The sequence below is a fragment of the Corapipo altera genome, unplaced genomic scaffold (assembly GCF_003945725.1).
Source record: "Corapipo altera isolate COAL_440 unplaced genomic scaffold, ASM394572v1 61411, whole genome shotgun sequence".
In the NCBI taxonomy this organism is placed as follows: Eukaryota; Metazoa; Chordata; class Aves; order Passeriformes; family Pipridae; genus Corapipo; species Corapipo altera.
The window spans coordinates 21,802,737-21,830,079 of NW_020884875.1; the positions used below are offsets into that span (position 1 = coordinate 21,802,737).

At 42.2% G+C, this 27,343-nt stretch overlaps 1 protein-coding gene and 2 long non-coding RNA genes across 10 annotated transcripts in view; 1 reads left to right on the plus strand and 2 right to left on the minus strand.

Annotated features, from left to right (window-relative positions):
- The window catches only part of TTC39B (tetratricopeptide repeat domain 39B), a 90,803-nt gene extending 72,936 nt beyond the window's left edge, over positions 1–17,867 (minus strand). For 2 of the 8 annotated variants that reach the window (XM_027634617.1, XM_027634614.1), the window contains exon 1: positions 17,504–17,867. Coding sequence is in view for 3 of the 8 variants with exons in the window: in XM_027634614.1 (XP_027490415.1) it covers positions 17,504–17,524 (21 nt within the window). In the remaining 5 variants the exon portion in view is untranslated. Of the gene's footprint in view, positions 1–9,127; positions 9,196–11,371; positions 11,514–11,859; positions 11,882–17,503 lie in introns of those variants that run through there. The other 6 variants (XM_027634616.1, XM_027634613.1, XM_027634623.1 and 3 more) reach the window with 6 other exon arrangements.
- A 1,416-nt stretch (positions 17,868–19,283) lies between these two features.
- LOC113943187 lies at positions 19,284–22,938 on the minus strand. Its single transcript, XR_003526225.1, has 3 exons — positions 22,763–22,938; positions 22,594–22,647; positions 19,284–19,523 (listed from the first exon to the last, which is right to left on the minus strand). It is a non-coding gene; the product is annotated as an uncharacterized LOC113943187 (long non-coding RNA).
- An 11-nt stretch (positions 22,939–22,949) lies between these two features.
- On the plus strand, positions 22,950–23,720 carry LOC113943188. Its single transcript, XR_003526226.1, has 2 exons — positions 22,950–23,060; positions 23,454–23,720. It is a non-coding gene; the product is annotated as an uncharacterized LOC113943188 (long non-coding RNA).
- Positions 23,721–27,343: the final 3,623 nt, after the last annotated feature.

Consider the following 27,343-nt stretch of genomic DNA (forward strand, 5'->3'; position numbering starts at 1 on the left):
CCTAGGCTACTTACAGGAAAACATCCTCATTTGAAGTTATAAAGACTTGTTTTGTAGAGAATGTGGACTACTTCAGTTTCCTCAGCATCTACTAGCCAGGTGAGCTAGAAAAACCCTAAAGATCTGTGTAAAGATGCCTCATTATGCTGATTTTGGCTGTGGTAAGGCTAATTTTCTTCACAGTGGCTAGTAGGGACTGTGTTCTGGATTTGTGCTGAATAAAGGGTTGACAATATGAAATATTCTTGTTATTGCTGAGCAGAGCTTACACAGAGCCAAGGCCTCTTCTGCTTTTCATACTGCCACACTGGCCAGGGGGCTGGGGGTGTTTAGGAGGTTGGGAGGAGACACAGCTCGGACAGGTGACCCAAACTGACCAAGGGGATATTCCGTACCATATGACATCATGCTCAGTATATAAATTGAGGGGAAGAAGAGGGAAGAGGGGGGACATTTGAAGTGATGGTGTTTCTCTTCCCAAGTCACCGTTATGTGCGATGGGGCTCTGCTCTCCTGGGGATGGCTGAGCACCTGCCTGCCCATGGGAAGCAGTAAATGAATTCCCTGTTTTGCTTTGCTTGTCTGTGTGGCTTTTGTTTTCCCTATTAAACTGTCTTTATTTCAACCCACCAGTTCTCTGCCTTTTACCCTTCTGATTCTGTCCCCCATCCTGGGTGAGTGAGTGAGCAGCTGTGCAGTGCTTGGTTGCTGGCTGGGGTTAAACCACGGCATGAACCTAAAAAGACTCTTTATCAAATCCACAACTGGTAATTCTACATCTCCATAGTACTTCCAATGGTAAACTCACGTTTTGCCACCGGACCTTAGAGTAGCCATTTAACAGTGAATTACTATTCATACTACTCAAAAAAAAAAAAAAATATTTTCCAGTCCTGGAAACTTACTGTGTTTGCATAAAGCAAAAAAAACCCCAAAACATGACACAGACAGGAAGTTCAGTTAGCTGCCCCACTGGATTTGCTAACAACAGTCCTAAGGAAGAGAACCTTGATAAAACATCTTCTTCCTAGTCCATTATTTCTTGACGAAAATAAAATCCAGTGGGATATATTCTACCTCTATAATCACTATAATGACACTTGCCTCAACTAAAGCCAATAGGAATATTTGTTCTTTCTTCTGCTCACCTACTACTAGTTACAGCTAAGTATTCCTACTCACCTACCAAACACTATACTTTTTAGAACAACCAGTACTGCCAATAGGTGCCAGACACACAAATTCCTATCTTCAGAAACAGGTTTTCAGCAAACCTCCTCTCTGTTGGATGACAGACTGCCCTTGTACATCCTTCAATAAGAGGATTTCTGGAGAGCAAGAGTGTGTGTGACGTTGATTTCTGGGGAAAAGAAGAAATCAAAGTAGTGCTGCATACCCAAACACTGGCTTGCAAAAGTTTATATAACACTATTATATTGCACAGTGAATGCATAAGAGAAGTGGAATAAAAAGACTACACACTTACTGCTTCAAAACAAAAAATATCATTGCTACTAAGATATTAAATTATCTTGCCTTACTATTTGGTAGCAACATTACTTCCTCACTGAGAATAAGATGACAGGCAAATCTTTACTTGCTTGATAGGAAAATTTTACCTTTAACACCCTGTGTTTGGGTGTGAGTCCACAGGTCTGTGATATTTACTTACTATGGACCTAGTTGAAATGTTTTTTTGAACTTGAGAGGGTTTAGAAAAGCAGAAATAATTTTTAGCCCTCCCATACAAATCCTCACATTTCTGACTATTTAAGCACACCCTTGACCAACTACAGCAAAGGGTGTTGGCCATGTCCAAGCACTAATCAGAACATCAACAGCAGCAGAGATCAACCTCTGAAAGCTGATTCTTGGGTCTTTACTCGCACAGTTTTGCTCCCTTTTCAAAATGAGTGCAATGATCCACCATTTCTGTTCCCTCTAATATAATATTTTTTCTATTAATCCATGAGAAACAGCATGTGTTAAAATTACTGCCCAACAGACGGACATGTGTGAGGGCCATATTCCTACCAGCCTGCTACCAGCAACTGCGATCTTTACCTCCACCTTCTCTGCTGGTGTCACACAGGAAGAGAAAGCCACACTACTTGTAATAGCAAGGAAAGTTTCAAATAAGTTGCTATGGTTAGGTAAGCTATAGGAGACTTACTTAACAAGACAGGAGGCATAACATCAGACATGCTTATCACCTACTCCTTTATTGAGTCAGCCTAGTCCGTGCTGCTAAGTAACATGTGGTCTGCCAAGCAGCAACTAAGTTCCTTTTCTCTTTCAACACACAACCTTTTTGCCAAGAGAGAGGCCCAACAAGAACCTTTATCCAAACCATGGCATCAACCTCTATCAGTTCCAACAAGCTCATCAGGTCTAGAGGTTTTTCCTAGCACACTGGGATCAACGTCAGCAAATGAAGAACAAACATTCACAGAACCAAACATGCTTCCACAAAGTCATAATTCTCACATAGATTGACTGGAATGACAAGAAGCAATCCATCCCCTTTAAGTTTATGTACAAAACAGACCTGTCTTTCCATATAGGTTGTGGATGAAAATGAACCATCTTTCCAGGGCCGTGGATGCCTGAACCCTGGCAGAGTTCAAGGCCAGGTTGGATAAGGCCTTGAGCAACCTCATCTAGTGGGAGGTGTCCCTGCCCTTAGCAGTGGGGGTTGGGACTAGATGTCCCTTGCGACCCCTTAACATGCTTCGATTCTATGATTCTACAGTGGATGGCAAGCTTTTAGCTAAAACTACCAAGACAATTGTACCTGTAAAGGCAGTAACTTCCACTGCTAGAAGTAAAGGCTACATTAAAAGATATTAGATCCTACTTCCCACAACAGAAAAGCGGAAGTTCAATATACAAACAAATCCCAAAACCTTAAGAAGAAAAGCTGATTCTTCCTTTCAGTTCTGCTATTTTCCATCCATATGCAAATAAATATCATCACATCACATCCCTCCCGCTCCAAAAAAAAAAAAAAAAAAAAAAAACCTCAGGAAAGAGAAGTAAAGCAAATTTACTTCTCAAATTCACTTCAGAGGTACTAAGCTCTCCCAGCTTATATCAGCTCTGCCTCCCTAAGAGCCATCCGGTGTTTTTCATAATAATCCTACCTTTTCCCATATCCCCTGGACCTTTTATCTTTTACCCTGAGGAGAAACAGCACAGAGGTTAACCAAAGTGAATATTAAATAAAAAAATTTAATTGGAACACTACATACTCCTCCTTTTCCTCTACAGAAAATAAAGACTTGAGTTTTTATCTACCCAGCTTTCAAATTTGGTCACAGTCAACCAAGGGGCTTAAACGCATGACTCTAGGAAGCCAAATAAGAAATGAACAACAAAAATAAGCCATCTTGGAACCACAAAGGTAATACAGAATTGCAGTACAAGTCCTTACGTTGAATAGTAGTCACAAGGAAAAATAGTACTTCTCAGTGGGTATACCCATAGGTAAACCAAAGTTTATTTGAACTTAAGAACCTCAGAATCTCAGAAGGGGAGACACCAACCTAATTTTATTTAATGAAGAAGAAATTACTAGTCATGTTAAGTTTTCCCATTGTCTCATCTGTGCTGCTGAAATAGCTTATCCCTCATCTTAGATATAGATGTGCTCTGACAGTAGGCAAAACCAACAAAGAACCAGGAAAAACACATGAGCCGTATACCAAAGCACAAGACTTTGCAAAAAGCAGACAAAAGAAGCACAAATCTTACTTCTTCAGTTGACCAAGGTATACTTCTCAAAGAAATAAAACTATACAGGTCAGATTAGGATGTTTAAAAACAATAACAAAAAAATCATCCTTCATGAGAGGAAGCACTCCCACTATCCCTTCCCAATTCTGTATTTCCAACATATTTTCATTTTTTACAGTAAAAAAGGTACCACAGTAGCTTGTTTCCAGCCTCCCAAACTCTCTGTGGGAGTGCAGCTACTACTGTTTCTCACCACTGAGACTCTTCTTCCAGGCTGAAATAACCAAACAAAATTTGTGAAGAGTCCTCAGCATAAGCATAAGAGAGAGAACAGCCAGTGCTGCACAGTTCTATAATTTATTCTAAAGTGCAATTATTATATTAAGCTTCTGATGTAAAGAAGCACAACCACTAGCAAGTTCTTTGATCATAATGCAGCAGCTGCTACAGCAGTGGATGAAACTCTTGAGTACTTAAACCAAGTACTAACCGGCTTTTGAGTTAAAGACGATGCTGATTTCATTTGAAATTAGCTCTGAAGATAAACTGTCCAGGCTGATAAAGCCAGCCTACACAGTGTTTATCCCTGCTTGGGCAGTTCAAGAGAGTACAACATGCATCATAAGACCTTCATTACCTACATTTTCCTTAATAGCTTATTTTAGAGATGAGGCACAGATTAGCTGAATTGATCAAGCTGTCCTTAATACAAGCCTGTCGTGGTTTGTACCCACAACTAAGCCGGCAACTATGTACCATGTAGATACTTGCTCACCCCACCACACCTCACACTCCTCACCCCTGTCCCCTCAGCAGGGCTGTGTTTCCACCTCAAAGCAGTCAGTTCTGGGTGTACCTGACAGCTCTCCAAGTGAAAGTGAACCGTGGCCTACATTCTGCTGCAAAAGGGCTTAGGAAAAATGCATTAGCAATATCAATTGTTGCATACCACTTGGTTACCTTTGACTCCAGCCCTTACGGGGTACGGCAGCACTCAGCAGCAATGTGACTTCATTCAGGTCATGGTAGTCTACTGTTAGTCTCCACACTCCATTAGATTTCTCTAACTGCCCCTATGGGTCTATCAGAGGGTAAGTAGGTCCTGTTGATCCCTCCTTGACTATAGAGTCAACAAATCAGCTTCTGGATGAGAATCACAGAGTCTCTGCTGATGTAATACTGATGCCAGTGTACTCTTGTGGTAGCAATTGGCAACTGTTCCTCTCTGACCTTTAGCAGCTCCACAACAGAAGAATCCTCCAAGAAACCAGGAAAGGTAGACAGCTGCTTAGTTTTCTCCATCTCCAAGGCAGCAAGATCAAAAGTGCACTGGTACCCTTTTGGGCCCTTGAAATATTCTCTCCTAAGCTCACCTGTGACAGGGATGCAGAGAGACTCTGTGACCACCAGAGTAAGGTGCTTTTGCCACTCATTCCCAGTCAGACTTACTACAGCGTCCAACACAGTCAGCTCTTGGGATGCACCTGTCATTCCAAAAATACAAATGGGTTCTGCCTCTTTATAGTTTGATGGCATTAGAGTACACTGGGCACTGGTACCTGCTAGAGCCTTGTATTCCTGTGAGTCTGACATACCAGGTCACTGGGTCCACAGAGTCCAGTAAATCTGGTTGCCCCTTTCCTCCACCAGGCTGCAGCAGGGCCTCTCCAATATTGTCCACTCACTCCATATAAAAAAAAAAAAAAAAAAAAAAAATTTTTTTCCTTAGGATCAGCCCTTCCACTCTGGGGAACTGCCCACTGTAGAGTGGAGCAGCAACTTTTCTGGAAAAAAGAACACATTTGTGACCACTTTTCCCTACAACTCAGGTACCCATGCCTCTAGGGTTGAAGGTAGGTTTTCTATCCCACTTCCTCACGTCCTGTCCATGATCCCTCACATAAAAACACAGAGCAACCCATTGTGTCTACCCCCTACAACTTCTCTCTTGAGCAAAAGAACACATACTGTTTATAGCTGAGATACTGGGCTGGACAGGTAGGGAGGAGGATCGCTCCTCTTTTTGTTGCTGGAACTCCTGGAACAGTTTTTCCCACTTTTCAAGCAGTTTTTCAGCCAACTCCATAAGGACTTCATATTGCCAGAGCTGGCAAGTCATTCACCCACTCTAAGAGCCTCTTTGTCTCCTCAGCTCATTACTACCAACACAACAATGCTGCACTCTGCACAAATTGCCACCACACTGGACTTCATTTGGATCTGTGGGTAACCACACATTGTTCTGGTCATAATAAATCATCTCTAGGTATTGGACACCTGCCTGGGTGACATGTAACACCTCCCTTGAACAGATACTTTTCCTTCATACTTGACAGGAGTCATTTCCAGAGGCTGAGGATTTATACCCCTTTTTTAATTGCCTTGTTCCTGCCTCCTTTCCTAGAAAGCAATCCCAGCTGCTTGGCTTCCCTATCCTGTAATTCTAGGCTACTAACCCTGTTATCCCAGCATCAGAGCAGGCAGGTAACAATGTGCACACCTGGATGATAGCTGAAATCTCTTCACATACCTGTTACCAAAATCTCAGAAAACAAAGAGAACCCTCTGACATCAGTGCAGCTATTCAGACAGCAGGCACTCTTTCCTGACAGCGGCAGAAGCATGGGGGAATCCTTCCATCTATCATGTGTACTATCAGAGAAAAATCCTTCCCTTTTTATTTCATCTATGCAATGTACATGTAAACTTCCAGTATCTTGAGCCAATCTGTTCAATGTTTTCTGTTGGAACATCTTGCTTTCTATCAGCACATCTAGGTATAACCTGCACTTTATTGCTGTGTATACTGTAGTTAGAAGTAACTTGTTCTAAACTCTGTTGTTCTAGTACACATTTATATTCTATCTCCTTGCTTGCTTAGATAAATTCTCCTATATCAAACCTACAGCTCACTCAGGGATAGGTATCAAATTGTTATCTTTTTTCTGCCTCTTCCACCTGGTCTTGGGACGGCCCTGCTTCATCTTCCTTTACTATGAAATGACTTTGTGTCCATTTCTTCTTATGTATAGGAGTGACTGATACAGATATGGGTTGGTCCAGCTGCAGTGTCTGTCACTGGAGTTGGAGTACCCACACTGCTAGTCGCCTTGTTGTCAGATCCAGAGACCATCTTTTCCCTTTGAGGGTACTGAGTAGGACTTTCTCCTCATGAAGTCATGCTGGCTCTGACCAATGCCTGCATTGTCCTTCAGGTGTTTTTCAATAACTCTCAGAATAATCCTCTCCATATCTTCACCAGTCACTGAAGTGAGACTGACAGGTCTGTAGTTTCCAGGGTCACCCATGCTGCCCTTCTTGAAAATTGGGACATTAGCCAGATTCCAGTCAACTGGAACCTCTGCAGATTCCCAAGACCATTTAAAAATCATTGAGAGAAGCCTCACAATGATATCAGCCAACTCTTTTGAGTGGTCTTGGATGAATCCCACCCGGGCCCATAGACTACAGGGATCCAGCTGGGAGTTTATCATTCTCACAGCCATGGTCCTCCAGCTCAGGGCAATGGGACACCCTTAGCCCATCTTCAGTGTTTAAGATGGAGGTAAAGAAAGTATTGAACACCTCTGCCTTGTCTGTGTCCCTGTTTCTGAGGTGAGCATCTTCATCCTGTAACGGGTCGATGTCTTTTCTGCACTGCCTTTTGCTACTGCCATATAAAAAAAATCTTGTCTTTTTATTGTCCCTCCACATTTCTGGTAGCTTCAACTCTAGTTCAGCTTTGGCTGCACAAATTTTCTCCCCAGAGTGGGGAGTAGCACCTCTGTATTCCTCCCATGTCATTAATACAAAAAATGCTTCTAACAAATTTGTTTTAACATCTTCTAGTCAGATTTGTGATTACCTCAACTCATCATGCCCTGCACTGGGCACCAAAAAAAGACTGTCGTGGCTTAACATCACTCAGCAACTCACAGACACTCACTCTCCCCTGTCCCTAATGGGATGGGAAAAAGATCAGAAAAAATGTAAAACCCATGGGTTGAGATAAAAACAGTTTAATAACTGAAATAAAGTAAAATTAATGATAATAATAGTATAGAAAGGGAGAAGGAGAGAGAAATAAAATCCAAGAAAAAGAAGTGATGAAAAATACAATTGCTCACCACCCGCTGACTGATACCAAGCCTCTCCCCAAGCAGCGATCAGCCCCTCCAGCCCAACTTCCCCCAGTTTATATACGAGCTGTGACATTGTAGGGTATGGAATATCCCTCTGGCCCGTTCATGTCACCTGCCCTGGCCAGTCTCCCTCCCAGATTCTTGTGCACCTGCTTAGCGGCAGCACACCAGACACAGAGAAAGTTCTTGTCTTAGGGTAAGCACTACTTAGCAACGACTAGAAATCCATGTGTGATTCCAAGGATTCTCATACTGAATCCAAAACACAGCACTGCACTAGCTACTGTGAAGAAAATTAACTCTATTCCAGCCAAAGTCAGGACAAAGCCTTAGAGTTAACCACCAGATCACCTTCAGATCTGTGTATAATCCTTAGTCTGGCTCCCTTTGGCCAAACAAGGAATTTTTTAGCACTTAGATCTTTCTTGATCATAAACCCTTCTGTCTGACATTCACATGCACAAAAGCCCAGGTTGGGTTTGTGGTTTTGATTTTTTTTTTAATTTATAGGGAATCCCCAAGTAACCAATTAAGCTGGATTTAAGACTTTGAAAAACCAGGGCAGCAAAGAGTGAACTTAATGGGAAGCAGATCTGGCCCGCTATTTTAAGTAATCTTTAGACAGTGCGGGGGGAGTGGGGGTGGGGATGGATGGGGAGAAGACAAAGTTTTCCTTGAAGACACTGCAGTGGCTGGAAGTGCCTTTGCCCTTGAAGTTAAGTGTATCTGTCCTAGATTTGCAACCCACTCTAAAGGAATACCAGTACGAGTTATTTTAGGGGGTGAATTCAGTCATATAGTTGTTTAAGTACTGATACCATATCACATTCTGAGTTCACAACTGGGCACACCTCAGGCGGATACTTTGACTATGTAGCAGCCAGGAAATTGCTTCCTAGTAGAGAATGACCACACACATTCCAACAGCAGGGAATCGACACCGTACAGTAAAATCCTGAGTTTAACAAATATTTTTTTTCCAAGGTGGGCACACTCATAGCACTATCTCATTAACACAGTCTCTCAGTCTTGGGTCTCCAGTTCCTCAAGGCAGGTTTCTTTTCCTTTAAGTAAAAAACAACAACAACAGACTACTACACTTGCATTAGTCGGGTTAAAAAGAATCCAATTATTTATTTACACTTCATGCCACTTTCTCGCCATTCCCACCAGAAAGCCACAGCTGCAGGACTATGAGAAGGAAACCGACAAATTGTATTCAAGGACTCTCTACAGCAGGGGGCAGCTACCTGGTACCTTATTCTTAGACTTTAGAAGCAGGATTCTTGCTGGTCTATTTCCTGTTAAGTAGGAAACAACTTCAAGGTTTAGTTCAACATATTCTTCTTCAAAGCTTCTGGGGTGAAGAAGTATTCACAAGTTCCTGCAAAGCAAAATTCTATGCTAAAAGCTATGTTCATAAAGTACTAAGCACGTACACTTAAATCAGGAAGTAGAGCTCCCATCTGCCATGTTCCATGTCAACAACATTATCTAGATGCATGCAACTCTTAAAAACAAAGTTAATAGTAATGTTCTCTTACTTCTGTTTCTCAGCATTGTAACCACTGCAAACACTAAAAAAAAGCTAAGACTTTAAAAAGAATTATCACAGGCATGAAGTGCTGAAATCACATCAAGCTTATTAGTAAAGAGACTATAGTGAACCTGTAGGCAAGGGTAGTCTACAGTGGTCTAGATAATTTCTGCTACAAAAGCAATGACTTTCCCCAAGATCAAGCCACTATCTGCCCTCCCCTCCTGAACTCTGGGATCTCACTAGGAAAAAATCAAGAGTACTCTCTCTGTTGCCAATACAGGTCTACTTCAGACTCCACAGAATCAAGCATAAGTCTTTGCAAAGAACATGAGGTCTTTCAAGCTCATCTGGACAAAGCTTTACAATTTTTGTAGAGTATTGCTCAAATAAGTACTGTTTTATGTATTTTTATGCCTACCTTTCCATTTTTTTTGCATGGCAGTTGCTTTTCCTCTAAGAAAGTATTGACCCTTAACATCAAACTCCATGAAGTATATTCTTCCCTATGGTTCATACAAGGTTTTAGCAAGGCTACAACAAAGTTGCTGAATACCCCTTTTAGTAATTGTGAATTCCAACTACTTTCTTGCTGAGACCAGTAAGAGTTTATAACTTTTACCCCCCTACTGCTCCTTAGAATGGAAACAAACCTTGACTCCCCAGAGATCACTATGATTTTTCAGTGATTCACACTAGCACACAATGAGATTCAAGCACTTCACATCCTCTTCACGTTCTATCACTACATATAACCTTAGGAAGTAGAAACTTTTATAGTGTGTGCTGAAATACAGGCTAATATATATCCCCACCTTCTAAATGAGAACAAGCTAGTTCCACTGAACTACACAGCATATCCGGTCCTATGTAGATTTTTGTATGAAAAACTGTCCTGCCTCAGAAATGGGGCACTGTAAAAAACCCAACCTATTCAGTACTCGTATGAGTCATAAATTGTTTTCAGCAGAATTTGGGCAGAGGCATGCCTTACAAATCTTTCTGAAGAAGCTGCTGGATGCACACAACACTAAAATCATTCATTATAGACTGCACAGCCAGAAATCAAGTCAATATTCCCACACGTGCATGCCAGGACTGCAATCTACTGTGTTTAAAAACACCCTCCAGTTAAGATTGCCTCAGTTTGGCAGCACCCTTCTCAAAAGCTCGTCTAGGACAATCCCTTACACTCACTAGTTTCCGAGAGGTGTTGTCAAAGAACCTTGCTCCTGTTTTTCCTTAGGCTAAGAGAACATGGAAAAAACCCTCAAGTTCAAGCGATCGTTTTAAGGGATTCGCGTTTGGGCTGTTTGAAGCCCAACGGCGAAATTATAAACGCATTTTACATCAGCTACAGTTCTCACCAGCATCTCCCAGACACCGAAACCGCCCCGTGACCCCGCGCACACGGGGCATTCCCGGACCACCCCGACAGCGGCGCCCCCTCCGCCCGGCAGAGCCGGGAGTCGCCGCCGCCCGCACACCTGCCACGCAACCCCGCGACCGCCCGCCCGCCGGCAGGGACGCGCACCGGAGCGGTGGCGCGGCACCATCGCACGGAGCAGCGCAGGAACAGGGGGAAAAGAATTTTTTTTTTTCATTAAAAACCAGGGAAACTTAAAAAAAAACCAGATTAAAAAATAAAGCAAAGGCGGGGGTCGCGGGATGCGCGAAGGGGCTGCCTGCGGCCCCGCCGCCGGGACAACTTTCCTCAACTCCCGGCGGCGGCGACTCGCTCCACCTGCGGCCGGGCCTGCCCCTCCGTGTCTGGCTGGCTGCCCACCGGCCCCACCGCAGGGCAGGTGGGCGGCCAGGGCGGCCGGTGCAGCGGGGCCTCCGCCCGCGCCTGTCCCGCCGCCGCCGTCGTGCCGGCAGGGACGGCTGCTAGCTGCTCGCTGCCCGCACGCCCGGAGCCCTCCCGCCGCCACCGCCGCCGCCGCCGCCCTCCCTTTACCTCCTCGCCGCCGCCGCTCTCCTCCGTGCCGTTTCCTACGCTCGCCATGTTCCCACTCCTCTGCGACCGCCTCGTCGGGATCTCTGCGACCGCCTCGCCCCGTCCACTGCTTACAGCTCAGCAGTGATACCGCCCCCCGCCCCTCTCGGCCGCCCCCGCTCAGCTGGGCCCGGCCCGGCCCAGCCCAGCCCGGCCCCGCTGCTCCCGCCCGGTTCGTGCAGATCCCCGCCCGCCGCCTCCTCCCGCCCCGGCCACCCCGCTGCCTGGCGGCCGCGCCCCCTCGTTTACATGCAGGGCCCGCCCCGCTGGCCCTTGGCTCCCGCCCCCGCCGCACCGCCGGCTGTGCCGCTTGGATGGGGCAGCGCCGACGTGCTGCTCCCGGCGGACCCTGGGAGCGGCCGGGGGTGTGCCTGGTCCGGTCCGGGCAGGCAGAGAGTCATACCAAACTCGTGCCGAGGCCCCTTGCTTCCTCTGTCCTGCCGCCTCACCTCCAGCCACGCTGCGGCTCCGCGCCACCGTGACCAGCTGCACTGGCCGAGGCGCCGCAAATGTTCTTCCCCCAGCCGTTCCTGCGGTCTCCCTCCAGTCCCCGGGTTACCTGAGCGGCATCTCGAGCCGGTTCAGCACACCTGAACCAGCGCTGCCGGTCTGGTTTTGTGCCGGCGCCATCCGCCCCCACCGGTACCCGCCGCACCGCCCGGACAGCGGCTCCAGGGAAGGGCAGCGCGGGCAGTGCTCCTGTCAGGGGGGGCCTCTAGAAGCACTGCCTGCAGACCCGGCCACTCCGATGCCGTCAGTCAGCTCCAGGCATTCAGTACTTGATGTCTGGGAGAAATGTGCACCTACAGTCAGTCCCTCAATTCCTTGTGGCCAGGCTCTGTGGAAGAGCGGCTTCATCACCACGCTGGGTCGTGCTTGCAAAGAAAGTTAACAAAGCGGCCAGCTCCGTGAAGTCTGTTAGACTACCCCGCCCCACCTTGTTCTATGATTAGTTCATAGTACCATTGTGTTCTTTGCTAAAAATCTACCAATTTCCACTTCTCCCCATTCTGCCAGCCGAGGTCAAGATATATTAAAAGGCATGATACCCATACCCACTTCCTACCAATTCCTTTCCTGTCACTGCCTTTGTTAAAAAATACATGTAGTTTTGATTTACTGGCTTTCATTAGAACCAGAGACAGATTAAGAGAGAAAGAGAACTGAACAGATTCAGATGACTAGGTGGTAGATACAGTCTAACAATTTTTTGCAAGTTGAGAATACAGCCTAGAGATAAGCCAGGTCCTTCAGTCTAAGAAGAAGCAGAAGTACAGGCTTTTAGTGTAGGCCAACAACTGAAGTGTCCCTATTAATCTTACATAGACTGTACTGCTGTATCTGCTATTTTTACCCAGCTGAGCTAAGTAAGAAGGGGAAGGGAACCCAACAAGAATATGTTCATCTGGCCTGCAAAATTCAGTCGTTTCAGTTAATGCACCACAGACACACTATTCTCCCTTACTCCTGTTGCATTTGAATAAGTTTCTTCACTAGCAACTTGTTGAAAGATACTTCTAGTGATATTATTATTTTTCCAGGACTGATCTAAAGCACATGAAATATACCAGTACAGCAAAGGCAATAGACAGGCCCGTACATGCCTTGTATTTCATTCACAGTACAGTCATGCCTGGCCACACAGCTCCACCTGAAATCTTTTTTTGTACTCTTTGCAAGTATCATGCAAGTTATCATCCTATGTTGAAGACATTCGTCCCTTTCTATTTTTCAACTCCAAAGGCAATCCCTTTGCTGCTCTTTAATTTAGACCAGCATACTACCTCCATTTCAAAACTAGTTTTTAACCAGTATTATTTAACAGAATACTATGGGATACATAGTATATCAGTAGGATACCTAACACATAAGGTCTCCAAGTTCTAGGAAGATGGCCCTTAAAGATGAGTACCAGTTATGGCATTCTGTCGAAGCCACACACATAAGCAGTTATGCACTGCCAGTTCTAGCTACAGAGAATAAAAACTTAGCACAATCCCTTATGTTCTTGTAGAAACCGTTAATGGACTATAGCATCAATACTTTCAGGTTTAAGTTGGGGAAATCACACTAATGTGCAGTTTGTAGTCATGAGTAGTCACTTTAAGTGTAGAAGACATAGCTGCACATGTCAGAGGTTCAGTCAACATGCTCATCAAGTTCAAGATTAATGTCTAGTTCAACACTTTGTCAAAATTAGTTCTTTATAGGCTTCATTTATATTTTTGTATTCTTTTCCCTTCAGCAAGTCCTTTATATTCTTTTGTGCAGATTTAAGACTGTATCTATCAATGACTTTTCTCTAGTCAGAAAAAAGATGCGTACTAAAACAATCATGGAAAAGATGACTACATCAAATCACTGCTTACCAAGATAGCTAAGGCATGATAATTGCTACTGAATTCTGAATACAAGCCCTGTGAATGGCAGAGCCATTACTGAGTTTTGCTTGGTCTTTTACAAGCTGCCACAGTGCATACTCCCATTGAAGTCATTGTAATAATAGTCAAAAAGGACATCTCAAAGCCACACCCTAGTTGGCTTTAATCAAGTTTAATCATTCTTCCCCTTCTCACTTGAAATGTAAGCATTAAAGAAAAGAAATCCTTGTAAATTCCTCTTACAGTTTTCTGTGTGTAAAAAACTAAACAAAACCAAACACACCACTTCTGATGGAATATGTACAAGAACTAATAGGTCTTAATCCTCTGAGAAGAAAAGCCTGCTGCAGTTCTCAGACAATTCTAGTTTCTATCCGTTTGACTGTAGGTGTCTTTGCAGCAAGAATTAGGAAGATTATGAGCTGATTACTAATCTTTCAAAGAGCATTCAGGGAACATTCCAGTGAATGTGTTGAAAAGATTTTGCTGAGATCTGACAAAGGAGGCAAGACCTTGAGAGTGTGTTCTCTGTCTGGAAAAACTGTATAGAATTCCCACACGGGAAAAACCTGCCTACATTTCCCCCCATCTTCAGAGCCATCACCTGCTTGCTGCTGTGTTAAGACTACTTGGACACTTGATAAGTGTATCTTTCTGCAGTATAGCTATTCACTGTGAATTTGCCTTATTATAAGAATTCATGGGACAATTTGGAAAAATATTTTTTTTGAGATTCTGTAATCAAAGACAGATCTTACAAGAATGAGGGTCTATTCTGCCCCTCATCATCAAATAATACAGAAGAATAAAATCAACCTCAGTATAAACATTTGGTACTGATACAGTTTTCTTGAGGATTAGAAAATTGTCCTTGAGAATAGGCTGTCTGTAAAATAAGCCTAGGCAATTGCATTAGCAGTCCTGCAGCTCCTTTCCAGTAGGGTTACCCTGTCTCAGACTCACAAAAACAGAAGAACTGTAGATAACACTCATTAAACAATTAGCAGATTCCCCAGTGGAGGTAGGGCAAGTGAGGAGGACAGAAACCAAGTCCCGCCTAGTTCCAGAAGTACTGTTCCATAAACCACGTATTAGAACAATGAGTACTCTGAGCTGTACAAATTCTATGTGACTCTAACTACAAAAATACCCTGTAAAATATTTGCTGAGAGAGTCAGAATCACCATAGTTGAGGAATACCTTTCAAGATCAAGAGAATGAAATTTCTTACCGAGTTAGAAGCCAGCTAAGCAAACAAACAAAAAAGTATTTGCATGAACTTGTCAGAGATACTAGTTCATAAAAAAACTGTAACAAAAGCAAGATGTAACAGCCAAGAAAGAAAAATTGCTGAGGTTGTATTTCCTTCTGGATTATATCTGCCATGCTATAACCTCTAGGCAATTAGGTTTTTTAGCCAGCATTTATTTTGCCAATTGATATGAAGCAACACCTCTTTCTCACGGGGACCACTATCAAAATACTGCTTCTTCACAGAAGCCGAGCTAGTCTGTGGCTCAAAAACAATATTTCAGAAATTACTACAGCAACAGCAGTAATCTCTTTAGAGTTAAAACACATATGAGTGCATTGATGCATACCTGTAGTTGCATGAGGAAGCTAAGATAGACTTTAAGATTATTTCAGTTCCTGCACACACACAAACACATGTGCGCGTGCACAGTCCTTTGCCACTATCCATTCCCTCAATAAGTTTCAGGTTCTACCTTAGACTCTAGAAGAAATATTTACTCTCAGTCCAAGCACCCAATTTCCCACATCCAACTAGAAGGAGGGTGTAGCAAGCCACAGTGCAGCCCACCTAGTCAAGTAAATGCAACAACTGAAGTCACTAAAACGAGGAAAGTCAGTGTCCACAAAATACATGCTCTGTCTTGGGTCTCAAAAAAAGGGTGAAAAGGGCTGAATCAAGGAACTGAAACAAGTACATCAACATACATTTCTTATGAAAGACCTAAAAGAAAGCAGGCTGTCAAGGATACTTCTTGGCATGCATGAAGGCAGTACTACAGCCTAGAGTATTCATGTTCTTCAGAAACTACAGATATGGATATCAAGTAAAGCTTAAAGTACCGGGTTGTTATAGTTAGGAGTGAAAGTGTTGTACCCTCAATAAGCTGCTTCATCTAAATCCTGTTTGTTAGACCTCTCAAGAACTTTATTTGGAAGTGAAGAACATAGGTGTTACTTCTTTGACAAATATATCTAATGCAATAATTGTATTTGAATTCTTAGACTCTCACATTCTGCTAGGTGCTCTTTTAGAGAGCCACAGTAGTTTCAAACTCCGAGATCATGTTTCCATATTTAGAAGTAGTGGCCATCTTGAAGCAGAGCCACTTCTTTCAGTCAGATTTATTTCCCTTCACTCACCATACTAGCATGAAGCAAATATTGCAGTGGTGAAAAGACATACAAAAGCCCAAGATTAGGAGAAGGTGATGAGGCAGTTACCAGACCTTTCAGCATAAACAGGATCTTGAACAAGATACATAAGAAAGCCTTCTCTACTCAGGGAACCCCTGCCTCTTTCACAAAGCCAGGGAAAGGACAACAATGAACTTTAGACACGGTACAGAGGTTTACCTCAGTTACCATGTGACTTGTTTCCGTATACCTAAGCCAGGTTGTATAAGTGATCCTCAGTGAAAACATAATGCAATTAACTCAGTTTTCAGGTGCTCTAGTTCTTTTACCAATGTGTCTACACAGGCATTATTTGCATAATAGTTTCTAGCAACTCTTCTTCAGGTGCCATCTCTAACTTATGGGCTATATTTAGATAATTTTGTGTATCCCCTTATAATTTCCTTAAGGGAAAACCCTGAAAGATGCCACTCAGAATGACTCGTTAAATCTTTTAGGCCTAGAAACAGGCATACACCCTAACACTTACATAGCACATGTTTCCTGCTCCAGGTGGAAACAAGCTATTCTTAGGCTCACACCATTTAAACTGGATTTATCCACAGTCAATGCATAACTTTTCACAAGAGTGTAATATAAGGTAAATCACAGAATACCTGATCCTCCCACTGCTGAACACACAACTAGGCTCAAGGTTAGAGCAGGCTGCTTATATTGCACTAGATACATGCCTTAAGGACATCTAATACACTATGTAAGTACGGACCTCTAAGCAAAACATCAGAATATCAGGTCAGATTCAGTAGGATGATACATGAGGAAATTGGTAAGCAGTGCAGAGTAAAGAACACCAATAAACAAAAAACAAGCAAACTAAAAGCCCCAACAACAAAACACCGCAGCATTTATTATCCTTTAGGAGGCTTAAAAGTCACCCTGTTTTCTGTGAGTGTTTGACAAGTAAGCCAAAACATACCTGGTATTTCACTACATTTGACAGCGCAAGTAGGTTTCGCATCACCTACATTCCTTCTCCTACCTTTACTGGTCAACATTCTCTCTTCTCAACATTCATATCCCATTCTACTCCACTCCCACTCTCTGACATTCCATTCCATTCCAACCCATTCCCCTTTCTCCCCTCAAAGAAGAAGTTCCCTTTGCTTTTGTGTATTTGTTTTCTTTTCTGTTTATCTCAGCCTCTGCTCATTTATCCAACCAAGAGTTTTCTAATAGGTGCTGAAGAGGTCTCCCCTATAACTCCTTGCATCAGACCAGATGATTAATTCTCTCCTGTCCTACAGCAGATGGAACAGTTACTTACCTTGGGATGATGATGTCTCATCTCTTTCCAGTTTTCTTCCCTTCTCGCCTTTACAGCTAAGCAGTTCCCTGCTATTTTAGCAAGAAATTCTCTGTACTTCTCCCAGTCTTATCTTTAAACTGCTTCCTGTTAATCATCCCATTTCATCTCATTGGAAGTATTTTCACAGCCTCTAGTCAAGGAGCATGTTTCAGAGAGTTATGGAGTAATAAAGGTCAGAAGTGACCCCTGCGACTGTTCTCATTCAACTCTCAATTTTTTTAAGATATAAAAAGCCACATTAAGTTATGGTATTTGTTTAGAAAGCAAAATACATTAATGTGCCATCGCTACCTCTCATATTAACATGAAGCTTGGTGTTTGCATGCCATATTGTAAATGACTGAACACCTCTTCCTGCAGAAGCAATCCTGTTAAATAAATCCATAAGGATGTTACTGCACTGCTGCACCTGGGTTAATTTTTAATTGGCTCTTTTTTCCTTTGGAAATCTTTACTCCTATTAACAGTCTAAACTGGTTTTTTTAATTTGATGCTTGTATTAGCTTCAAGAAATAAAGCAGTTTTCCTGTAAATCCTCTAATAACTAGAGCTAACGGCACCCTTGAAATTATATTATTTATGTAGCCGAATCCTTTCCACATGCTTTTTCATTACAAACTGTACTATTTGTACCAGAAAAGCAAAGGTAAAATCTGTAACTTCACCTTACAAAAATGTTCTTTGCCTTAGTAACAAAAGTTTTCAAAGATAGGTTTGCCAGAAAATATGTTACATCTTTTGTCTATTCATTTTGTAATTTTTTCATTGCTCTGAAAACATGTTTGGGATTGAACTAGCTGAACAGATGGTTGCTATGTGTCGAAGTCATCAGGGAATAAAAATGACTGAATGCAATCCCTTCCTTTCCCCCACCAAAAAAAAAAATATCCCTGAAACCAAACCCAAAATGTCACATATACAAATCAATGTTTTTGTTCCCACAAAAAAATGGATCCTCCCTCCTCTCTGAGTGAGGATCCTATAACTTAATGATAAGACAGCGTTTTATAATTGCTAAATTGTACCCAAATGCCTTCCCTTCTCACTGTTGGAAAATACTTTTATTGATTTATTTATTTACATACTTGTATTTTAACTCCTCTTAATTGATGTATTATCCATGTTAAAAATACTTTTTCTAAAAAACAAAGACCTACAAAAAACCCACGTGATTCCTTCTTCTTGTCATGTAGGCTTCTGTGTTCAGAAGCTCCTACTGTACAGCAGGTCTATGTCCCTCTGTTCAGTGATGAGATTTTGCTGCAGATTGGCTAGGAACTGTATGCTTTGCAGCTAAATGCATAGATTTAGCTGAGAAAAGCCTAAGGTGTCTCATCTGAAAACATAAACCTTGTTCAGTACATCATGGCATTTGGCCAGTATATTAGTAAGAGCTCTTGACACTTGAATATAACTTCTGGCTTTAAAATTCCACATTAGTCAATGGAGAGAGTGACACACGTTAAGAATAACGTGAGATGTTGTATTCTCCTACTAATATTTATTAGAGCGAGCAGTATTTGTTTACGACTGAAGTGCAAGAACTCTAGGTTTCAAATACTCTGTTTCTTGATTTTACTTTCAATTTTACTTACATCCATTATTTAATTAGTTCATTCAAGCCACCTGTTATTTAAGAAATCCTAAAACTGAAAGACTTAGATAACAGATTTCTTTAAAATGTTATTATTTACTTTGTTAATTAAAATTTAATAAACAGATTTAGAGTATGGACAGTTACAGATAAACCCAAGCTTGCCTTGTCTACATTTTGTGCTGATTGTATTTGATCTAACTCTAAATCAAAAGCCCAGTAAGCATGTTAGTATGATACCATGCCTAAACTAACATGCTTCCATGCAGTAGTTTTCCAGTGTTCTTCCATTTGAGTTGAAAATATCCATTCTGTATTAAAGCATTCACATAGTACTTTGTGGCAGTTCACTTGTCCAATGATTTGGCAAACGATCTGAAAGAACTGAGAAACAAAGATAAATACTTCACAAAAGGATCTGAGGATAAGTGGATTTGTGGAGGACTATGCAGAAAAAGCATCTACTGAATTTACAGTCTTTTTGTAGCTAATTTTGTGTTTCTGAGAGAAATGAGCTAATACATCTCGTAGAAAGCACTCCTGCAGCTATGCTCTTCATGAAAATATTTGTTTTAGCTGTTTGCTGAGTATAGGCCACAGGCAGACCCTGATGGGGAAATCAGTGTATTATGGGTATACATTTGCTCTGGTTTGGAAAACCATAAAACCATTAAAATTTCTCCTGGATAGATGGACTTCACATATATGCTTCTGTTCGCAACGAAGATAAGTTCTCTCAAGTAATTCTGATTTGATTAAAATCCTCAGCACTGTGTGGCACAAATCCGGGAGATGTCATAACATCAAACAAAGTGTAGATATTTCCTGAATGATCATTTCCATTACTAGCCATAAATAACCAAAAGAAAATTTCTGTTATGCACAAGCAAAATAGCAAATGTTGAAGAGCATGTAGTCAGGGATTAACAGACTGTATACAAGCTATAAAGAAAATGTTTTCTGAGTGCCCCAAGTTTGATTTACAGAAAGACGTGAGGAGAAGCTTTTTTCTGAGAAATAGATGGGCTGGGGCACAGAGGTATTCTGCTCCCCCCAAAAGAAATATATTACTGTGTTTTTGTCCGAGTCATACCGAGATATGAGATCCTTTTGGGGACAAGGTGATTTGGTATTCCTGTCAGTTATGCAAAGAACAGGTTCTTTGTAAGAAAATTAGGGCTTATACTAATAAAGAAACAGCTCAGGCTTTTCATAGTATTTATAGTTTCCATACAAAACCACAAAACTATTTTTATTGAACAAAGAAATTTTCTAAGAGGACATATCACATTTGGTTTTCTGTGTTGCAGTGGAATGTAACTTGTGAATAGACAAGATAATTTGCCTGTTTCTAGCTTCTCTATTGATTAACTAAAAATGCTTTCAAAAGTAGTTTTTAACTGAGGAACATTTTTATTTCATTTGGAAGGTAAAGTTTAGAATACTTTCCAGCTTTGTATGAGCTGCTCCAGTCTCATTTCTCACTTTTAAAATTCCTGATGTTACTTTCGGATTTTTAAAATTCAGTATTGTCTTCAGTGTGCTCACTGAGAGAAACACTTCAGCATCATGTGACTAAGCTAGATTGGGCCTTTTCAACTCCAGTTATGTGAAGCGTGAACTCATTCTCAGAATGTGGGTGCATGGACAAGATACCATGAGATATGAATGCACACTGTTAGTTAGTTGTTACACAGAACTACCCATATGGATACTCTCAGTTGTTGAAGCTGCAAGGCAATTTTCTGGTGAAGGCCAGTAGGACAAACAACTTCTCATTCTGCATGGCACGAGTTATTGTTTCCTAAAATGTTGTAAATTGTCAGAGATTTCTTGCGATGATTTGCTTATATTAATGTATCTGATGTGTCCTCCTCTCTATCCTGTCTGTCTATCACAGAATCACACAGAAGCACAGAATCATAGAATCAATTAGGTTGGAAAAAACCTCTCAGATTATTCAGTCTGATCTATGACTGAACACCACCATGCCAGCTAGACCATGGCATGAAGTGCCACATCCAGCATTTCCTTAGACACTGCTAGGGACAGTGACTCCACCACCTCCTTGGGCAGACCATTCCACTCTCTAGTCACCCTTTCTGGGAAGAATTTCTTCCTAATGTCTAACCTAAACCTCCCCCGGTGCAGCTTAAGACTCTGTCCTCTTGTCCTACTGGTGGTTGCCTGGGAGAAAAGACCGACCCCCACCTGGCTACAACCTCCTTTCAGGTAATTGTAGAGAATAAGGTTACCACTGAGCCTCCTTTTCTCCAGGCTAAACAACCCCAGCTCCTTCAGCTGCTCCTCACAGGACTTGTTCTCCAGACTCTTCACCAGCTTTGTTGCCCTTCTCTGGACCTGCTCCAGCACCTCAAACATCCTTCCTGAACTGAGTGGCCCAGAAGTGGACACGACCTTCTAGGTGCAGCCTAGAGCTTGACACGGCAGCGTCAAGGAAAGGCAAAGAATCACTTCCCTGGTCCTGCTGGCCACAGTATTTCTGACACAAGCCACAATGCCAGTGGCCTTCTTGGCCACCTGGGCGCACTGCTGGCTCATGCTCAGCCAGCTGTTGACCAGCACCCTGAGGTCCTCTGCTGATGGGCAGCTTTCCAGCCACTCTTTCCCCACCCTGTAGCGCTGCATGGGGTTGTTGTGGCCAAAGTGCAGGACCCTGCACTTGGCCTTGGTGAACCTCCTCCTATTGGAATCAGCTCCACTCTCCAGTCTGTCCAGGTCTCTCTGCAGAGCCCTCCTGCCTTCCAGCAGATCAATGCTCCCCCCCAACTTGGTGTCATCTGCAAATTTGCTAATGATAGACTCAGTCCCCTCATCCAGATCATCAGTGAAGATATTAAACAGGACTGGGCCCAAAGTTGTTCCCTGGGGGACCCACTAATGAGCAGACATCAACTGGATGCAGCCCCGTTCACCACCACTCTCTGGGCCCGGCCCTCCAGCCAGTTCCTAACCCAGCACAGAGTGCCCCTGTCCAAGCCGTGGGCTGCCAGCTTTTCCAGGAGAATGCTGTGGGAGACGGTGTCAAAGGCTTTGCTGAAGTCCAGATAGACCACATCCACAGCCTTCCCCCCATCCACCAGGCAGGTCACCTGATCATAAAAGAAGGTCAGGTTGGTCAGACAGGACCTGCATTTCCTAAACCCATGCTGACCCTGTGTATGTCCCATGTGATTGCACTCAAGATGATCTGCTTCATAACCTTGCGGGGAACCAAGGCCAGGCTGACAGGCCTGTATCTATCCTGTCTGTTTATCTGTCTATCTGTCTCTCGTGTGCCCAAAATTTTTGGCATATTTGATTTATTTAACCAAGCATTTAGTTAATGTCTAAGTGGTTCCCATATTTCATTAGGTTCATAATGCTTTATTCTTAGTAAACTCAGGGGACAAGAAATAGTTAAGCTTAAGAAGAACAGTTACATTCTACTTACCAGTTCAAGGAAGTCACAAAAGCACGTGCCAGGCAGGCAACAGACTCCCCAGGACTTTAGAAAAAAAGCGGAAAGAGGCTGACAGCAATCAGTGAGGTGCTCCCTACGCTAGCACGCGTAGCATGTGTTTGCAAACACTTGTCACAGAGATGTTTTTTGTTCAGACTACCTCTCACAAAATGCCTTGGCTTCTTCCATGGCAGCAACAATTCACGTTCTTTCCCTCTGGCAGTGGCAGTGGTTTTGCAGTGAATAGGAATACAGGACAATCCCAAGAATGCTTCAGAAGCTGCACATGGCCATCAATTCTGTGATGCAACCATATGCTGGAATGTCTTCATCTTTGTAGCAACCATGGAACTTCCTTCTCTGCTGAGCAAATTTACCTCTGTTAGATGTGGGCAACATGTCTTTTATGAACACAGATAAGCACATGAGGATTTTCTTGTCATGGAGGTCATAAAATGGTAAGAACAGCTGTGCTTTACACATTCCAAAAATGTGTTCTTGTTTTATACCTGAAATGTGAGCGCACTCTTTAATAACATCTTGTAAAAAATACCAAGACCTAATTTGATCTGAATTTCATCCTTTGTCAATGACATTTATGGGAAATCTTGAGGTTTAAGACTTTTTGCATAATCACAATCACAAATATATATGTAGTCTAGCAGAATGGAGTTGCAAAATGTTGTGGCTCTTCCTGACACTAGCACTGATGAGAAAGACTACTGAGATAATAAGACTGCTGACACAGTCTGAAGTCAGCTGACATGGAGAAAAATGGAGGTGCCCCCAGCACCCCTCACACACTGGGGAAATTAATGGGTATGACATTTTTCCTTGTTTATTTTGACTAGGTCTTGAGTATCTACTGTCTGTCTGAATATGCAACCACTGCTAGAGGACCAGGAAGGATCTGTAATAAGAAAACAAACTAGCAATCTTTTCATCTACCAGTAATACAAAGGCATCTTCAAAGCACTAGCTCAGAGAACTGCTAGACTGCAGAAAAAAAAAGTATCTTTGCAGACAGTTGTATCTATATGGAGGCACCCTGAGAATGCAATATATGGAGAGTGAAAGAGAAAAAAAGAAAACTTTGGGGCTTTGGTACTGCTTACAGACTAATGCATGTGGGCGATCTCTTACTGTAAACACAGATGGCTGTGAGCCACACCTAGGTCATGCTGAGAAGCCCAGCATATATTTGTGGGCTTTCTATTTCCCACTGAAGCAATGATTTTTCAGCAGAATGGCATATATTTGTAGTCCTTAAAATAAAATCTTCTTGATTAGATAGTTTTGAATTAAAATACGTTGTAGATGTAGCAAGTTGAAGCTTAAGAATGGTGTGTGATCATGGTTCTTCACTGAGTGCACATAAGGGCTGCAGATTTAGGTTTCAAATTTTTCTTATAAAGATAGAATAAGAAATTCAATGTCATGGCACACATGATCACAAGATTTTATGCCTGCTTGAGCCACTGTGCAAAGTAATCAATCATAGAAAATAAGGTAGAGCACTGGGATGTAGCCACATAAAAGGACAGATAAAGAGAAAGGACAAGATAGAAGGTACAATACTAACATTAAGCTTGAGTAACTAGTTCTACTGCCTACCCTTGTACATACTGACTCTGCTGGCTACGCAGTCTTTCCATGCCACAGACTTATAATATAACAAGACTAGCTTGAATAGGCAGGGTGTCATTAGGTTTGATACTCTCATAGGTATTTGCATAACCCCATAAGACCCTGTAATTACCTAGAATATATATACACTACCTGCCTGTAATAGGTCTGTGTACAGCAGCACAATCTACAAAGGTCAAAGGACTTATCCCCAGATTAGTCTTGGCTTATAACTTTATATGACTCTCACTGAGAGCTGTGGCGTGCAAGGTGAGGAGAACCACAGAGACTGTCTTCTTCTATCCCCAGTCTCTCCCTGGGTCAGTCAAACCACAGCACCAGCCTTAGTAGCTAATACTAACCAAATGCCTCCTAGGGAGGAGCAGTAGTATTTAAACCTGTGTCCCCATACCTTAAAGTCCTAGGACAGCTAAGATGGCACCAATTAATTTACTTTGTATGAGTCACTCCATGCAGCAGCCACACAAATAGGATGCCATCATCTGAGGTTTCTGCAGCACGAAGTTATTCTTTTACATAATGGGAAACACAGGAGAGTGCAGGGAAGAAGTTGACCAAATGGCAGTGGTTTATTTGTTCTTTCCCCTTGTGTTGCTGGATTGGTCCATTGCTCAGAGGAGGATATGGAAAGCATCATCAATTAAGAAGTTCTATGTGACACAGAGCCGGGTTCTGCCAGCTGCTGGACAGAGGGCATGTTGACACTGGGAATGTGAACAGCAGACATCCTGTGAGCCATACAATACAAATCCAGCCAGGGAGAACAGTATTTTGAGGACCAAATTAGAGTCATTCTCTGAGAACACAAACCATCTGCAACCATATTCCTCTTCATACTGTTCTGTTTATCTCAGAGTGTCCAGTTCTATACAGTAACTCTCAAAGAATTCCATCAGCTGAAACTGTCCATTTAACAGAATGCAGATTTATTTGCATAACAAGAGATATTTATTAAATTTTATTACTTGTTGAAAATCTCACTAATTGAAGGATCACATAAGTTTGCAAATTTCCATTTGTCAGCAATTGAACAACTTTTCAACCCACCATTTAAATATTCAAAATTTTCTCTCACATCTACAGAGTTTACTTGCATGATCAATGAAAAGAAGGGCACAGAGAATGCTCTCCTTGAATTCTTTGCCTCATTAGGCCTCCCTTGAGGCCTAACAGTGATGTAAAACTGCAGTGCTTCTTCTCATGCATTCCTCTTCTCCCCCTTTCATTAACACTAATGCTGCTCTGGTCACACAGTAAGATCAGTTCTGTGTTCCAGATGAAAAGAATGCAAGAAAACTGCAACAAAACCCACAAGAATTAAAAACAGTTTTCAAATGGTTCACAGGAACAGCCTTTCAGGTTCCAAGTAAATGCTTACTTCTCTCAGTACTAGAAACTCAATTTATAAGATTTGGATGAGGGCTCAAACCCTCTGAAAAGAGAACTATAGAGGTGAGGATTAATCAGTCTTTTACAAATAGGTTTGAGAGATCAATTTACGAACACCTGCAGTATTGTTCTGTAGTTAGGTGTGAGTTTGCTACTCTGTGTTATCAGTTCATGAATGCTCTGTTTGCTTGAAAGCTTGTAATTTTTTTCCAGCTGTGCCATCTGGTCTCACAAAAGATCTGATTTTTTTCAAAAACCTCATGCAGCATTGCTTCCAGAGTGCAAATGAGTTATAAGAACTTCCACTTTCCTTTGACCTAGTCTAAATCTCTTCTACCAGAAAGATGATTTCATCTTTTATCTGGCATCCTTTATTTTAACAGGCTTTAGGCAACACTTCTTTCTCTGCCTTCTAGAATTCAATTTATTTTCAACTTGAAATATGCCTGAAAAATAAGCATAAAACTTTCAGTTACTGAATACTGGTTTTTTTCCTTACAAAGAGTTAAAATAAAAATTTAGTCCTCATATCCATGTGAAAAACTGCCACGCTGTCCCTCTCTTGGAATGTCTAAATCTAGAACACATTAACAATCAGTGAGTAATCACTAATAATTATCATCACTGGCATTCAACAGATTTGTTTAGAGGAATAGCTTCCAGTTTCTGTTTGCAGTGTACCTCCCTGAATAATGCCTACACAATAAGAAATGTGTGTGATTATCGTCAGTCATGTCATTAGCAGCTGGGCTTTATTTAGTAGATGGGAAATTACTTTGTTGGTGATGGAGTGGGAAGACTATGTTGAAGGAGGTTACCACATATTTTGTACAGAAGACATCAAGGTTTGCTTTTATACTACTCTAGAGAGGCAAATTAATTTGACTGGCAGCATGAACAGTCTATCTGCCTCATACAGCTGATATGTATTTTTACTAATGAAGTGGGATGTAGCTTTCACACCATACCATAAGGAGATGAAGTGAGGTAATCTCTCTAGTAACTTGGACTACAGTGAGATATGAAAGACGATGATTGGAATGATGGGTTTAACACAGAATTCCAGATAAAGCCACAGATGGAGCAAAACACTGCAGGTAGAACAAAATCACAGAGCTTTTCAAAACTTCTTTTTATGCTTCTGTTTTTTGTTGTGGTTTAACTCCAGTTGGCAACAGAGCACCACACAGCTGCTTGCTCTCTCCCCCACCAGCAGGACTGGGAGGAGAATGAAAATGGTAAAAGCTAGAAAACTCATGAGTCGGGATAAAAACAGTTTAATGGAGAAAGCAAAAGGTGTGCATGAAAATGAAGCAAAACAACAAATTCATTCACCACTTCCCTTGTTCAGCCATCCCCAGGAAAGCAGGGCTCCATTGTGCATATCAGTTACTTGGGAAGACAGACACCATCACTCCAAAAGTGTTCCCCTGCTTCCTGCTTCTTCCTTGCACTTTACATACTGAGCATGATACAATACTGTCAGGGATATCTCTTTGGTCAGTTGGAGTCAGCTGTGCCAAATATGTCTCCTCGCATCTTTCCAGGTACCCCCAGTCTTATCACCATTGTAGGAGTATGAAAAGACGAAAAGACCTTGCCTCTGGGTAAACACTGCTCAGTGTTAACAGAAACATTTCAACACTGTTTCCAGCACAAATCCAAAACACAGCCCAATACTAGTCACTGTAAAGTACAGTAGCAA